Source organism: Danio rerio, chromosome 20 (genome assembly GCF_049306965.1).
Source record: "Danio rerio strain Tuebingen ecotype United States chromosome 20, GRCz12tu, whole genome shotgun sequence".
Lineage (NCBI taxonomy): Eukaryota > Metazoa > Chordata > Actinopteri > Cypriniformes > Danionidae > Danio > Danio rerio.
This window is the reverse complement of record NC_133195.1, coordinates 54,382,501-54,396,521: the sequence shown is the minus strand read 5'-3', so window position 1 is coordinate 54,396,521 and position 14,021 is coordinate 54,382,501. Positions and strand designations below refer to the sequence as shown.

The window sequence follows — 14,021 nt, the reverse complement described above, 5'->3', positions numbered from 1 at the left end:
GTCTATGGGAGGAAAAGCCCAGTGTGACCGCAGCTTCAGTGTTATTATATTAATGACTTCCAGAACAGTCAAGAGCATCTGTGCGCCGCGTCATCAAACACCACCACGCGTTCATCGCGGTTGGCAATGTGTCTTCTGAGGCGCAAGTCATTTATTAAATAAAGAAAAGGTTGACGCAGCTTCTCCTGCAGTAAATTCTGTTTTTACTGTTGATATTTGGCGCCAGCTCATCAGGAAGTTTTCTCTTTTATTCTCTTTGACTTGTTGGATGGAAACGCTGCTTTATCCGCACGTCTTTTATGTGATAATCCAGTTTTGTGCATAAATTTAATTCACATCTTTGGATGGAAACATAGCTACTGTCTTTATATTAACTATTGACTAAGAAGAAGAACAAATCTTAAATGACATTAATTTTAAATAGATTCTCAGTAAAGGTTTTCATTCACCATCCAGACATTCAAGTATAATACTGCATTCACACCAGACGCGATTTACATGTTACGTCAATGCAAACGCGCGAATAGACATCCTGCAGCGATACGCGCGAATAGCGCAGTGTGAACGGTGCGATATGCACGAATTGAGCGTTTTGTGCGTTGACGGGCTTAACGCGTGAATCACTCGAGTTCGAAAATCTGAACTTCAGCGGACATTCGCGCCGCGTTAACCAATCAGGAGCTTGCTCTTGTGGGGGCGTGATTGTGACGTATCGCCTGTTGTCGGTGTTCCGGGGGAAATCCTCCAGCTGACACCGACAAAAAGTTCAACAAGCTGGGCTGGGCTCAGTCAGAAGCACCGCTGAAAGCCTCCGTCAGCCAGGTTCAGTTTCTGGAGGAGTTTATGAGCTCACAGAGCTGGATGCACCTCTGAAATGATCTAGTGGACTCAGACACGACCCTAAACGAATCAACGCTGTTCTTCATAAAGCACAAAAACACTGTTATTTTCTTCATAATATCCATGTTAGCCATTTAGCTATGAAGCTAGAGTCACCGGGCAGACAGAAGCCCTGCCCATCACGCGAATCCGCGTCTGTTCTGTAGTAAAATTGACACGCGAATGAAGCGGATTTGACGCTCGAATGAAGGGAGTAAACTCAAATGTTCACGCGACAATTTACACGCGAATTATCCGCGCGTTCCACGTCTGGTGTGAACACAGCATAATAGTTTTGTAGTTTGAGCACAATGCAGAAAACACACAAGACCTCCGTCAACTTTCCAGACTTTTACTGAGATTGATGTAGAGGGCAGAATCACAGCTCCGCAAACTCACTCTGAACTCCTGCATCAGCCTACAGGTTAATATTGAACACTGATGTAATGCTTAAAAGGCCACCAGTTGCAAACAAAAATAAAATACTAATAACCACTGCTCTATGATTGGTATGTGGATGTTGCGTGTGTCGATGCATATCAAAAACAGTTCATCTGAATGCAGTTGTTGCTTGAGTTTGTGGTCTAGTCCTCAGTTTTGGCCTCCATCTCTTCTGCATCGTCGTCTCCGTCCACTTCTGCGTTTTCTCGCTCCAGACGCTCGAGCTGCCGCTGCAGTTCCGTCTCGTCTGTGTCCGTCACCACCTTGGGCTGATGGGAAATACAATATATATATTCATATTGCACTGTTTAGTTCTTAGCATGCTTAATTTATACCATGTTTAAGACATTAAAAGCTCAAATCGGTCTCGTATCTAATCTACTTGTACTCTCAGAAAACCTCTTTAAGGAACACTCCACTTTATTTTGGAGATTGGCCAATTTTAGTTACCATTTTTGAATCCTTTCAGCCGATCTCTGGGCATGCTGGGAGCACTTTTAGCTTAGCTTAGCATGGATCATTGAATCAGATCAGACCGCTATCATTTTGCTAAAAAAAAAAATTCTTTATATGAGATGCTAATGGTCTAATCCGATTCAATGATCTATGCTAAGCTAAAAGTGCCCCTGTCAGACTCACAGATCGGCTGAATGGATTAAAAATGGTGAAACTGCACTGTTTTGCTGTAGGGGAGCTGTAAAATGAGCCTGTTAAAAAAAAAAAAACATCTTTAAAAACTAGCTCACATATTAGGGCTGCATGATATTGGAAAAATCTGATACATTTACACAAGACGGTTTGAATCGCTCTATTTAACTGTTTTTCTGGGGATTCTAACAGTATTCACGTACAAAAATATAATCAATCACGATGCAATAAAGGCTTTTCTTTGTCTCGTTTCTAGTCCAAACGTCAAAAAATTCTTAGAGCAAGTCTAAGGCCCAATCCTAATTCTACCCCTTAGCCCTTCCCCTTACCCCTCGTTCTGCGCATGCACGCCAATGGTTAGGGGTGTTCCATTTACATTTAGTCATTTAGCACAGTGGCCCCAACCATTTTATCACCGCGGACCGGTCAACGGTTGTCAATTTTACAAAAGACCGGTGTGGGCCGGGGAGGGGACGCTCGTGCATCCAGGTTAATCATGAACAACACAGTGCGCATGCGCTAGTTGCACTATCGCGGTCTGATTATGTTTCAATCAAGGTTTATATGCATCAAATACATAACATCTGTGCCAAACATCTCAACTGACGAACATATTAACAATAATACAACCGTATAGCCGAATTAAATGTATGCATTGGCATGTTACAGCCCTATGATTATGTGAAACTCCGTATAGATACATATTGCAATGATTTCGGGTACTTACTTAGTGATGCATGCACACATATATGCGCAATCCTTAAATACTCTGCTGATTTGGACTCTTTAATACCCGTTTTGTAACTTTAAACTATCAACAACCACCACTGAGATATTCTAGCGATCATTCTTTCCACTCCGTGGTGGATTTTGGCATAGTCCATTTCACGTGAGATGGCAGGGGTGAGTGGAAGAAACCAAGTCGCGGGGGGGAATATTTTCTACAGAAATAATTTATGATTTCTTATGTGGCCAGGTACCAATTGTTCGGAGGACCGGTACTGGTGGTTGGGGACCACTGATTTGGCAGATGCTTTTATCCAAAGCGACTTACAAATGAGGACAAGAAAGCAATTCACACAACTATAAGAGCAACAATTAATAAGTGCTGTAGGCAAGTTTCAGGTGTGTAAAGTCTAAGAAGCAGAACATTAGTAATTTTATTAAGTTTTTTTTGTAGTACAGTTAGCGGTAGAACCAGAGAGGCAATTGCAGATTAGGAAGGAAAGTGGAGACTAAATAGTTGAGTTTTTAGTCGTTTCTTGAAAACAGTGAGTGACTCTGCCGTTCTGATGCAGTTAGGGAGTTCATTCCACCAACTGGGCAGATTGAGCGTGAGCGTTCGCGAAAGTGATTTCTTCCCTCTTTGGGATGGAACCACGAGGCGACGTTCATTCACTGAATGCAAGTTTCTGAAGGGCACATAGATCTGCAGAAGTGAGAGCAGATAAGGAGCAAAGCCTGAAATCGCTTTGTAAGCAAACATCAGAGCTTTGAATTTGATGCGAGCAGCAACTGGCAGCCAGTGCAAACGGATGAGCAGCGGAGTGACATGTGCTCTTTTAGGTTTATTAAAGACCACTCGTGCTGCTGCGTTCTGGAGCAGCTGAAGAGGTTTGATAGAGTTAGCTGAGAGCCCGGCTAGTAGAGAGTTGCAGTAATCCAGTTTGGAGAGAACAAGAGCTTGAACAAGGAGTTGAGCTGCATGTTCAGATAGGAAGGGTCTGACCTTTCTGATGTTCTAGAGTGCGAATCTGCACGATCGAGCAGTTCTAGAAATGTGGTCAGAGAAGTTTAGTTGGTCATCAGTCGTTACTCCAAGGCTTTTCACCATTTTGGATGCAGTAATGGTTGCCCCCTCCATCTGGATTCCAATTCCTGTTCCAATCCTCTTTAGATTGAAGGCGTAGGGCTTAGGGGAAGGGGTGAATAGCTCTTCGAACAAAGATTTTTCAAGACCATACTTGAAACCAAGGGGTAAGAAAAGTATTGCTGAACCCGGAGGTAAGGAGATCCACAAATTTGTTTTTTTCGTCTTTATTACGAATTTTTACAACAAACAAACACGTTTTAATATATTCATAACCATGTTCGTGTTTTACCGTCATGCTTTAAAAAAAATAAAAATAGCCACTAAATTTTGCGATCTATAGTCCCCATTAATAACTCTTATACAGCAGTCCCACAACATTCAGACACTGGAATCCCCTGTCAGTAATGTCTAGTGGCTGTCAATGGCATTTTACAGTGTCTGCTGTAATGTTAATGCTGTTTTTGGTGTGTTTACATTGATAATTATGGCCACTGTGTAAATGCAAAGTAAAGTTACGATCTTATTGCCACATTAGATCATTATGATAGCATGGTATATGCCTTCAGTGATTTCCTGACGATAAATACCAAAAAATAGCACAACTGGAATCACTACAGCAGTCGCCATCGTCTGATCTCACATGAAGCAGGAGATCGCGAGGACATATGATGACGTGTGCAGGAGCTGTAGTGCTGTCCCAATTCTTAGGGGTAAATTTTGAAACCCTTCCCCTTAACCCTCGGTTGTAAGGGCCAAGGGGAGAGAGATGGGGTACAAAAATAGAATTGGGATTGGGCCTAAATATTGTTTAGCTTTCACTTTCAGAAGAAATAAGGCAAAATTAAGCATTTTCCCTTAAAACAGGCTACATTACCTGCCAGTGGAGTAAGTAAAAGTGATAGATAGATAGATAGATAGATAGATAGATAGATAGATAGATAGATAGATAGATAGATAGATAGATAGATAGATAGATAGATAGATAGATAGATAGATAAAAGTAAGTAAAAGTAAAAGTGCCCTTTTTGCTTTGAAATCTAAATATTTGTACTAGAAACAAGACACTGTACTTTTTTTTGCATAAATGCTGTATAAATACAGTAATTAAATACAAATCTGCAGCTCCTGGTCAAACATTCAGACTCATTTTTGCAGACATCTTGTAATGTGACTATTGCGAAAGTGCACATGCTGAAACGATATTGTGCAGCCCTGTCACATATTAATCAGAACTAGAACCTAAAGTTCATTGATAAACTTTGATGTTGGCTTGAGAAAGTCAAGCGTTTATGGCATTGTTGGGTGGTTGCTAAGCAGTTGCTAAATGGCAATAATCGTGTACATGTTTGATCAAATGCTAATGCTTAGTAGGAATTTCTAGCATATGTTATTGCATTTAGATAATCATTCATAGCATGTAGCTAATCGTTATTAGCACTTGGCTTCCATTATTATAGTTACCATGCATAGTACACAGGACGTCCCATTTGCTAGCATGAGTCAAACAAGCCAATGCCCAGGTCCCTACGATGTTCTGATGTAGAGATATTGCTATTTTTAAATGGTTGCTAGGTTATACTGTTTTATTGCTATGGGGACATTTGACAGGTTAGTGATGATACATCAAAGCTTCTAGGCAATATGAGTGATCTTAATCAACCTCGATGTTTCTATGACAGTCTTTATGAGTCTCAAAAACTGGACTTGAACATTATGTATTCCTGGTGTTGGGTTGCGACTGGAAGGGCATTCGCTGTGTAAAACAAATGCTGGATAAGTTGGCGGTCCATTCCGTTGTGGCGACCCCTGATTAATAAAGGGACTAAGAGAATGAACATTATGTAAAAATGGCTTGCTGTATTTTTTTGAAAATACAATGCTTAATAAGTGTGAAAGTGATACATGCAGAAATGGCTTGTCATATCAGTAAAAATATGGAGTTTAAGTCAAAAATGGCTTGCCATATTTTGAGAAAAATAATGCTTAATAATTATTTATTGGAAAACTAAAAGTCTGCTAAACCTTAAAGATACAGCAACAAAATCTACCACATCTAAATACAGCTTTTGGCCAAATTTGGGGCTTGTATAATTTTTTTATATGCTTGGATCATAAAAATGTAATATTTAAAATATTTTATTAAAAAAACAATAAGTCTTATAGGCATGAGGAGATATAGCAACAATCTTGAATGCAGAAGGCACATTTTGACTACATTTGGGCCTTGTGGCATGAACAGCCTAGGAGGAGATACGTTTGTTTTCACAGACAGAGTAGCATAACAGTATGTTGGCTTTCTCAAGCCAACATAATTAAAGACAACTGCTTTGAACTGATGAAGTGTCTGACCTCCATCTGGACATTGAAGACTCCTCGCTTCTCCTCAATCCGCTCTTTAATTGCGGCCATGGCCTGGTTGAGCACTGACAGGCCTTCTGTTCGCTCCAGTGTTGTGGTGGTCATGACGTACCGTGGCGGCGCGATCAGGTTGATCTGGAGGAGAAAATGTGCAGATGGTAGTAAAAGTGTAGTAATATATTTAAAATGTAGTTCAAATAAATAATTGCCGCCACACTGAAGTGTTGATCTAAACCACAGAGCTCAAAACAGGCCACTTTGGAATGAAGGACACGAATGATAGACGCTTCAGGTCAGGGAAGTTGTTTGGTGTCACACTGCGTTCAGTTATAAGGGCTAATATCCCTACGCCCAAATCCCTGCAGAGGGACCCTCCAAAGAGCTAAGGGCAGGGGTGGCAAAAACCCGGTCCTGGAGAGTTTAGCTCCAAACATAATCAAACACACCCGAACCAGCTAATCAAGCTCTTACTAGGTATTCTAGAATCTTCCAGGCAGTTGTGTTGAAGCAAGTTGGAGCTAAACACTTCAGGACACCGGCCCTCCACGACTGAGTTTGGACACCCCTGGCTTAGGGCACATGGATGAGCCCTTCCCAATGTGAGAATGTGGAGGACGTCTCACCTTGATAGGCATGGCTTCAGTGGAGCAGTTGAGTCCTGCCCTCAGAGCCTCCTTCACTGCATCGATGCCTTCATATCCATAACACGCCACCTCAATGTCTGAGCACAAAAACAAGCAGGACAGTCACACATCACCAGTAGGAGATGACATTAAAAAACATTAACAACATACTTTAATGTTTTATGTAGACAACAGAATCATTCTCTCTGTCTGTCTGTCCAACCATCCATCCATCCATCCATCCATCCATCTATCTTCAAACTGTTAAAATCTATCCATCCGTCCGTCCGTCCGTCTGTCTGTCCGTCTGTCTGTCTGTCTGTCTGTCTGTCTGTCTGTCTATCTATCTATCTATCTATCTATCTATCTATCTATCTATCTATCTATCTATCTATCTGTCTATCTGTCTATCTGTCTTATAAAATTTGTACTTGCCTAATTAAGCAAGTTAAGCCTTTTAATGTCAATTTAAGCTGAATACTAGCATCTTGCAAAATAACCAGTAAAATATTATGTGCTGTCATCACAGTAAAGACAAAAGTATTAAGCAATTAGAAACTAGTTATTAAATAAATTGGGCTCTATGTTAACGATCTAAGCGCAAAGTCTAAAGCTCATTGCGCAAAAGCATTAAGGTCAGGTCAGAATCCACATTTGCTACTTTAAAGACAGAAAAATCCGCGCCAGGCGCATTGTCTAACAGGCTTGTGCTTATTCTCTTAATGAGTTCTGGTTGTGTTTTGAGCATAACGTGCATTAAACTAATCAGAGTCTCATCTTACACTCTCTTTAAGAGTCAGTTGCACAACACCTTGGTGCATTTGCTATTTACATTCTTATTAACATTGACAATATTTGACTGCCATCATTATTTTTTTATTTTGAAATATAAGCTGTATATTGAGTATTGAATTGGTAGAATTGACATTTGTTCAGTTCACAATGCAAAAAATGCTTCTCTTATCTAAGTTTGTCCTCCTACAGATCTTGAAACTAGACAAATTGTTTAAATTTATGAGGCTATGTTACGTTAATCTTGAACTAAGCATTACTTAGACAATATTTTCAGAAAAGTTTTTTTTTTATTATTTAATTTATCATACAGGGCTCTATTTTAATGATCTAGGCGCAAAGTCTAAAGCGCATGGCACAAAAGCATTAAGGGCATATCCAAATCCACTTTTGCTTTTTTAATGATGGAAAAATGCTCACTGCACCCCGGCGCATGGTCTAACAGGGTTGTGCTTATTCTCTTAATGAGTTCTGGTTGTGTTTTGAGCATAACGTGTATTAAACCAATCAGAGTCTCATCTCACATTCACTTTAGGAGTCACACCTTGGTGCACTTTCTATTTACATGGCGGACTTTGTAAGTGGAAAAACTGAATGTGAGAAACTGTTAAACAGAGCATCTAGGATAAAGAACGAGCCTCCTCCATTCAGCCTCTTTACTTTCTTTTTATTTTACTCCTTTACTTTGGTGGAGTAAGTAAACAGTGGAAACTCTCTCCACTGAACACATCCATTAGCCAACATATTTCATTTAGTGCAAACATTTTTGTCAAAACTATTTCTGAATGCAGCTCTATGTTCCAGCGAAGGAATAAATGAACAATAATAACGAATTGTGGTCAAACAACTGAGTTATATCCAAACACACATGCTGTGCTTATGCCCCATATGCTGATGCAGATGTCTCCAAAACCCCACAGGAGGACAAATCTAAACTTGTTTTTAATATTGTAATAGTTTTATTTTAATAATAAAAACATTATACAGATGCAGATTGTCATGAATAAACTGCCAGTGGCTTTTATATTTATATAAAAAAAATTTTTTATCATTTTAATTCTTTAATTGTTTTCATATGTAAATATATTTGTGTATTGCTGTACATCCTGTGTGTATTAAGCAATATGTTAGCCTTTATAGCATAGGTGCACAACTAACACGCTCTGTGTTGGACTTCAGAGCAGCTTTTAGTTGGTCAATGGCGCAGCCTGTCTCAGTTCTTGAAAATAGCAACGCTCCAACAATATATAATATGAATCGGTAATTTTTCAGTCAATTAATTGAAGTAATGCATGAATTTGAAAATACCACAAAATGCAGAATAGGCTTGAAGACTAAGTTATTAAAAATCTAATCAGCGACACTAATAAATGTTTTACTATTATCATCATCGTCATCTTAAATGTTTTCGAAATATTATATTAATTTAAAAAGTTTCAATATTATAAATGATTACCTCTAAATATATTATAAGTAATGAGGAATTCTTCATCAACATTTCATCATGGTTATCAAAAAAAGTAACAGAAAAATTAGAAGAATAGCCAATAATGTTTAACATTAAAATACCTGCAAAGTTTAACTTATGTTAAGTCAAAAGATCACTGCCAGGGTGAGCAGGAGTCCTTGTGGTGTTGTGGTACAGCCATGGCAGTCACTCAATAAAGCAGACAAGTTTAAAACTGTTGTTTTAATCGAGTAACATACCAGCTCTTATTTTGACGGCCTGTGGTGTGAGTCGCCTGTTGATGTTGTCGATGAGCACGTTTCTCTCTTCCTCAGTCAGATCCAAACCATCCAGAATGGCAGGATCACTGCAAACGAAGCAAATCAAATGAGCACTACTTATTTCACATTGACATTTGGCAGATACTTTTGTTAGTATACAGCAAGTGCTAGTTACACAAATGAACTGGTAGTGCTCAGAGAATTAAGAACTAGAGTAAGGAGAGGGGGGCGAGGCAGTGGCGCAGTAGGTAGTGCTGTCGCCTCACAGCAAGAAGGTCGCTGGTTCGAACCTCGGCTCAGTTGCCGTTTCTGTGTGGAGTTTGCATGTTCTCCCTGCCTTCGCGTGGGTTTCCTCCGGGTGCTCCGGTTTCCCCCACAGTCCAAAGACATGCGGTACAGTTGAATTGGGTAGGCTAAATTGTCCATAGTGTATGAGTGTGTGTGGATGTTTCCCAGAGATGGGTTGCAGCTGGAAGGGCATCCGCTGCATAAAAACTTGCTGCATAAGTTGGCGGTTCATTCCGCTGTGGCGACCCCGGATTAATAAAGGGACTAAGCCGACAAGAAAATGAATGAATGAATGAATGAATAAGTAAGGAGAGGGGAGTGTTTTTTTAATAGAGAATAGAGTCTTTCTACAGGTGGTTTGTCAACCCCACTCCTCTGTATGAGGCACACATAAATATTCTTGTTTTTTTAGAGATATGGAGTGATTGTAAGAAAGTGTTTGGTGCAAAAACTGGTGCATGTGCTGGTTAAAGTGTCAGAGAGATGCAAGAGGGTTTTCTACAGGGGGTTTGTCAAGCCCACTCAGTGTAATGTTATAAGCCTCATTCACACAGTAGCCCCTTTCACACATACAGACCTTTCCGGAAAATTGCCGGCAATTTTCCGGAAAGCTTGTATGTGTGAACAGGTCCTTTTTGAAAATACCGGTAAATTCGTTCTGGCTATTTTCCGGAAAGAGAAGTTGTAACATTACCGGCAATTTGCCGGAACGCTGCGCTGTGTGAATGCAGAAGGAAGATTACCGTAATAAGCGCGTGCACGTCTAGAACGTGCTGACGTGAGACGTCTGCTTTAGCCAATCACAACAGTCAGACGCATTTACGTCCGCGCGGTTTGTGAGAATAAAAACCTTTGAATATTTTTCCAGACACATTTAGCTGCTAGAAGATAGTCAGATCACGTTTATATGTTCATCTTAATGCCAACTGTGTAAATAATCATCGATGAGATGCTTATGTTTGTTTACCTTCAAGCTTCAGCCTGTGAGCGCCTGCAAACGCACATATTATGAACATCTCGACATGCGAAAGTGATCCTGCGACAGTTGTTCACAATATTGATCATCCACAGAGTTTGTAATTTAGTCAAATGTTTACAAATACAAGCGCAGCCGTTTAAAGCTCATTTGTGGTGAATGATGTCAGAATTTACCGGTATTTTGGAATGGATGTGTGAATGCTCTTTTCCGGAAAATTTCCGTAACGTCCACGCCTGTGTGAACAGCACTTTTTTGAATCTAACGGTAAAGTCGTTCCGGAAATTTTCCAGATATTTACCGGTATCACTGTGTGAAAGGGGCTAGTGATACCAGTAAATGCGGCTGTTCACACAGACAAGGACATTCCCGAGCTTTTCCAGAGAGGACCATTCACACATCCATTCAGAAATAAAGTGTGACATCATTAACCAAAAATGAGCTCTAAACAGCCGCGCTTGCATTTGTAAACATGAAGGGGTCAGTCTCTTTGTTGATGCCCTCACTTGATTTAAAACTGTAGCATTCATGCAGCTGCTTTTGTCCCAGAGATGCACAAAAATAAAGAAAATAATAATATTTCTAAATAATAGTAAATAAATAAATAATAATTAAAAAATAAAACAAATTATTTGCTATAACACGAAGGCAGAAGCGCTTAGCGAAGATAAAAACAGCTTCTTTTTTTTACACATTTGACTACATTACAAATCCTTACGGACATCGTGAACAACGTCAATGAAAACACATGGAGTGTATGTGTGAAATGTTTACAGCGAGTAAAATAAGTATTGAACACACAAGGTGCTGTTGACTTGAAATTTTCCCGAAATGTTGGTAACAACCAAAGAAATCCATACATGCAAAGAAAACAAAACTAGTTTTCAAATTCAGTTATGTGTGATAAAATGATGCAGGGTAAAAGTATTGAACACATGAAGAAAGAGAGGTGTAGTCCGGCATTGAAACCCCAGACAGCAGCTGAAATCTCTCAGTGGTTCTTCAGCAGGCCTCTGCCCTTCCTCAGTGTAAATGACTATCAGCTGCTTCAGTCCAACATGTACATTAGCAGAAGGATGAAGATGAAGCCAAAGTGGACATTTCAGCAAGACAATGATCCAAAACACAGCCAATGAGATGCTTTCAAAGAAAGAAAATCAAGCTGTAGAATGGCCCAGCCAATAACCTGACCCGAATCCAATAGAGAATACTAAATAAAGCTCAGATTTGATAGACGAAACCAACAGAAACTACGAGATTTTGACACAAGTCTGTGAAAAACTCACACCTGAGCAATGCATGTTCATTCTCCATATGAGAGGCGTCTTTAAGCTGCAGTCACCAAAATAAGCCTTATATATAAAGTATTAAACACATTTCGGTAGTTCAGCTCTTTCTCCTGTCATTTCATTCTTATTACACACAACTCATTCTTTAGATTTGTTTTGTTTTACTTTAGTTTTTACAAAACTCTGCTTCAATTCCATGTGAACAGCTCCTTTAGAAACATTATTCCCAGGAAAAAACATGACAGTGTGTTCAATACTTATTTTCACCTCCCTGTATATATGGATGCATGTGTGAAAGGGGCTTTTGTGTTTTAGTGCTCTTAGACTCACGACACAGCTTGTTTAAAGACGTCGTAGGCCCCGTATCCAGGCTTCTTGTATTTCTCATCAAAAACCCAAGCGGTTCTCTGGAACAAACTCTCCAGCTGCTCGTCTTTGGTGTACTCCAACACCTCAGCCACGTGCCGCAAAATACTGTACACCTACAACACAATAACAACTCTCAGACCACACCGACAGGAAAATGACCATGATCTTTGTTTGTTTATTTATTTATTTACTGCCACATCAGCAGCTTATGGCCATTTCATGGTAAGATCAGTATATACAGTTGAAGTCAGAATTATTAACCCCCCTGTATTATTCGCCCCCCTGTTTATTTTTCCCCAATTTCTGTTTAACGGAGAGAAAATTTCTTCAACAGATTTCTAAACATAATTGTTTTAATAACTCATCTCTTATAACTGATTTATTTTATCTTTGCTATGATGACAGTAAATAATATTAGACTAGATATTCTTCAAGACACTTCTATACAGCTTAAAGTGACATTTAAAGGCTTAACTAGGGTAATTAGGGTAACTAGGCAGGTTAAGGTAATTAGTCAAGTTATTGTGTAATGATGGTTAATTCTGTAGACTATTGAAAATAAGGGGCGAATAATAATTAATTAATAATATTGACCTTAAAATGGTGTTTAAAAAAATGTAAAACTGCTTTTATTCTAGCCGAAATAAAACAAATAAGACTTTCTCCAGAAGAAAAAATATTATCGGACATACTTTGAGAATTTCCTTGCTCGGTTAAACATCATTTAGGAAATATTTAAAAAAGAAAAAAAATATCCAAAGGGAGGCAAAAAGTTCTCACTTCAAATGTGCATGTATGTATGTATGTAATAATTCAGTGGGGCTAATAATTCTGACTTCAACTGTGTATTTATATATATATATATATATATATATATATATATATATATATATGTGTGTGTGTATGTGTTTGTGTGTGTATATACATAACAATGCAATGCATCATACAATAAATACATCAATATAGATGACAATCTATAAAAAAAAAATCTATTATAAAAAATTATTATAAAAATCTATAATAAATAAATATAAAGGTTCAAGGTCCTTTGAAATCAAAATAAAACATTGGATTTTCATGTTGGTAGAAAAAAAAAAGGATTTAAAAAAATAAAAGTACTCACGGTTTTAGATTTGGTGAATTTATCCTCGCATTTGATGGCTTCTTCTGGAGACACTCTTCTCTTGGACAGATCAATGTAACCTGTGCAGGAAAAAACACTCAATAATCAGGCTAGCACAGTGTTAGCCTTATTATTAGCCTTACAGTGCATCCACAAAGTATTGATATCGCTTTACTTTTTCCACATGCGTTTATGTTACAGCCTTATTCCAAAATGAATTGAATTAGTTTATTTCCTCAACATTCTACACACAATCCCCCATAATGACAATGTGGAAAAAGAGTTTTTGAAATTGTTGCAAATTTATTAAAAATAAAAAACCTGAAAATCCCATGTACATCAGTGTTCACAGCGTGAAGCTCTAAATTGAGCTCAGGTTCATTCTGTTTCCACTGATCATTCTTGGGATGTTTCAGCAGCTTCATTGGAGTTCACCTGTGCTCAATTCAGCTGATTGGACATTATTTGAAAAGGCATACACCTGTCTATATAAGGGCCCAGAGTTGACAGTGTCAAAGCACAAACCCAGCATGTGGAAAAAGGAATTGTCTGTAGACCTCTGAGACAGGATTGTCTCCAGGCACAAGGCTGGGGAAGGTTACATTTCTGCGGCTCTGAAAGTTCCAATGAGCGCAGCGGCCTCCATCATCCATAAGTGGAAGATGTTTAACCACCAGGACTCTTCCTAGAGCTG

The 14,021-nt window shown here is 39.0% G+C and overlaps 1 protein-coding gene across 2 annotated transcripts in view; it reads right to left on the bottom strand.

Annotated features, from left to right (window-relative positions):
- Nucleotides 1-1,215: 1,215 nt before the first annotated feature.
- The window catches only part of eif2s1b (eukaryotic translation initiation factor 2, subunit 1 alpha b), a 19,107-nt gene continuing 6,301 nt past the window's right edge, over nucleotides 1,216-14,021 (bottom strand). The window contains 6 exon segments of one of the 2 annotated variants that reach the window (NM_131800.2): nucleotides 1,216-1,589; nucleotides 6,131-6,274; nucleotides 6,763-6,860; nucleotides 9,262-9,368; nucleotides 12,166-12,317; nucleotides 13,328-13,407. In NM_131800.2, the coding sequence (NP_571875.1) occupies nucleotides 1,464-1,589; nucleotides 6,131-6,274; nucleotides 6,763-6,860; nucleotides 9,262-9,368; nucleotides 12,166-12,317; nucleotides 13,328-13,407 (707 nt within the window). In that variant the 3' untranslated portion in view covers nucleotides 1,216-1,463. 2 annotated transcript variants of the gene reach the window in all.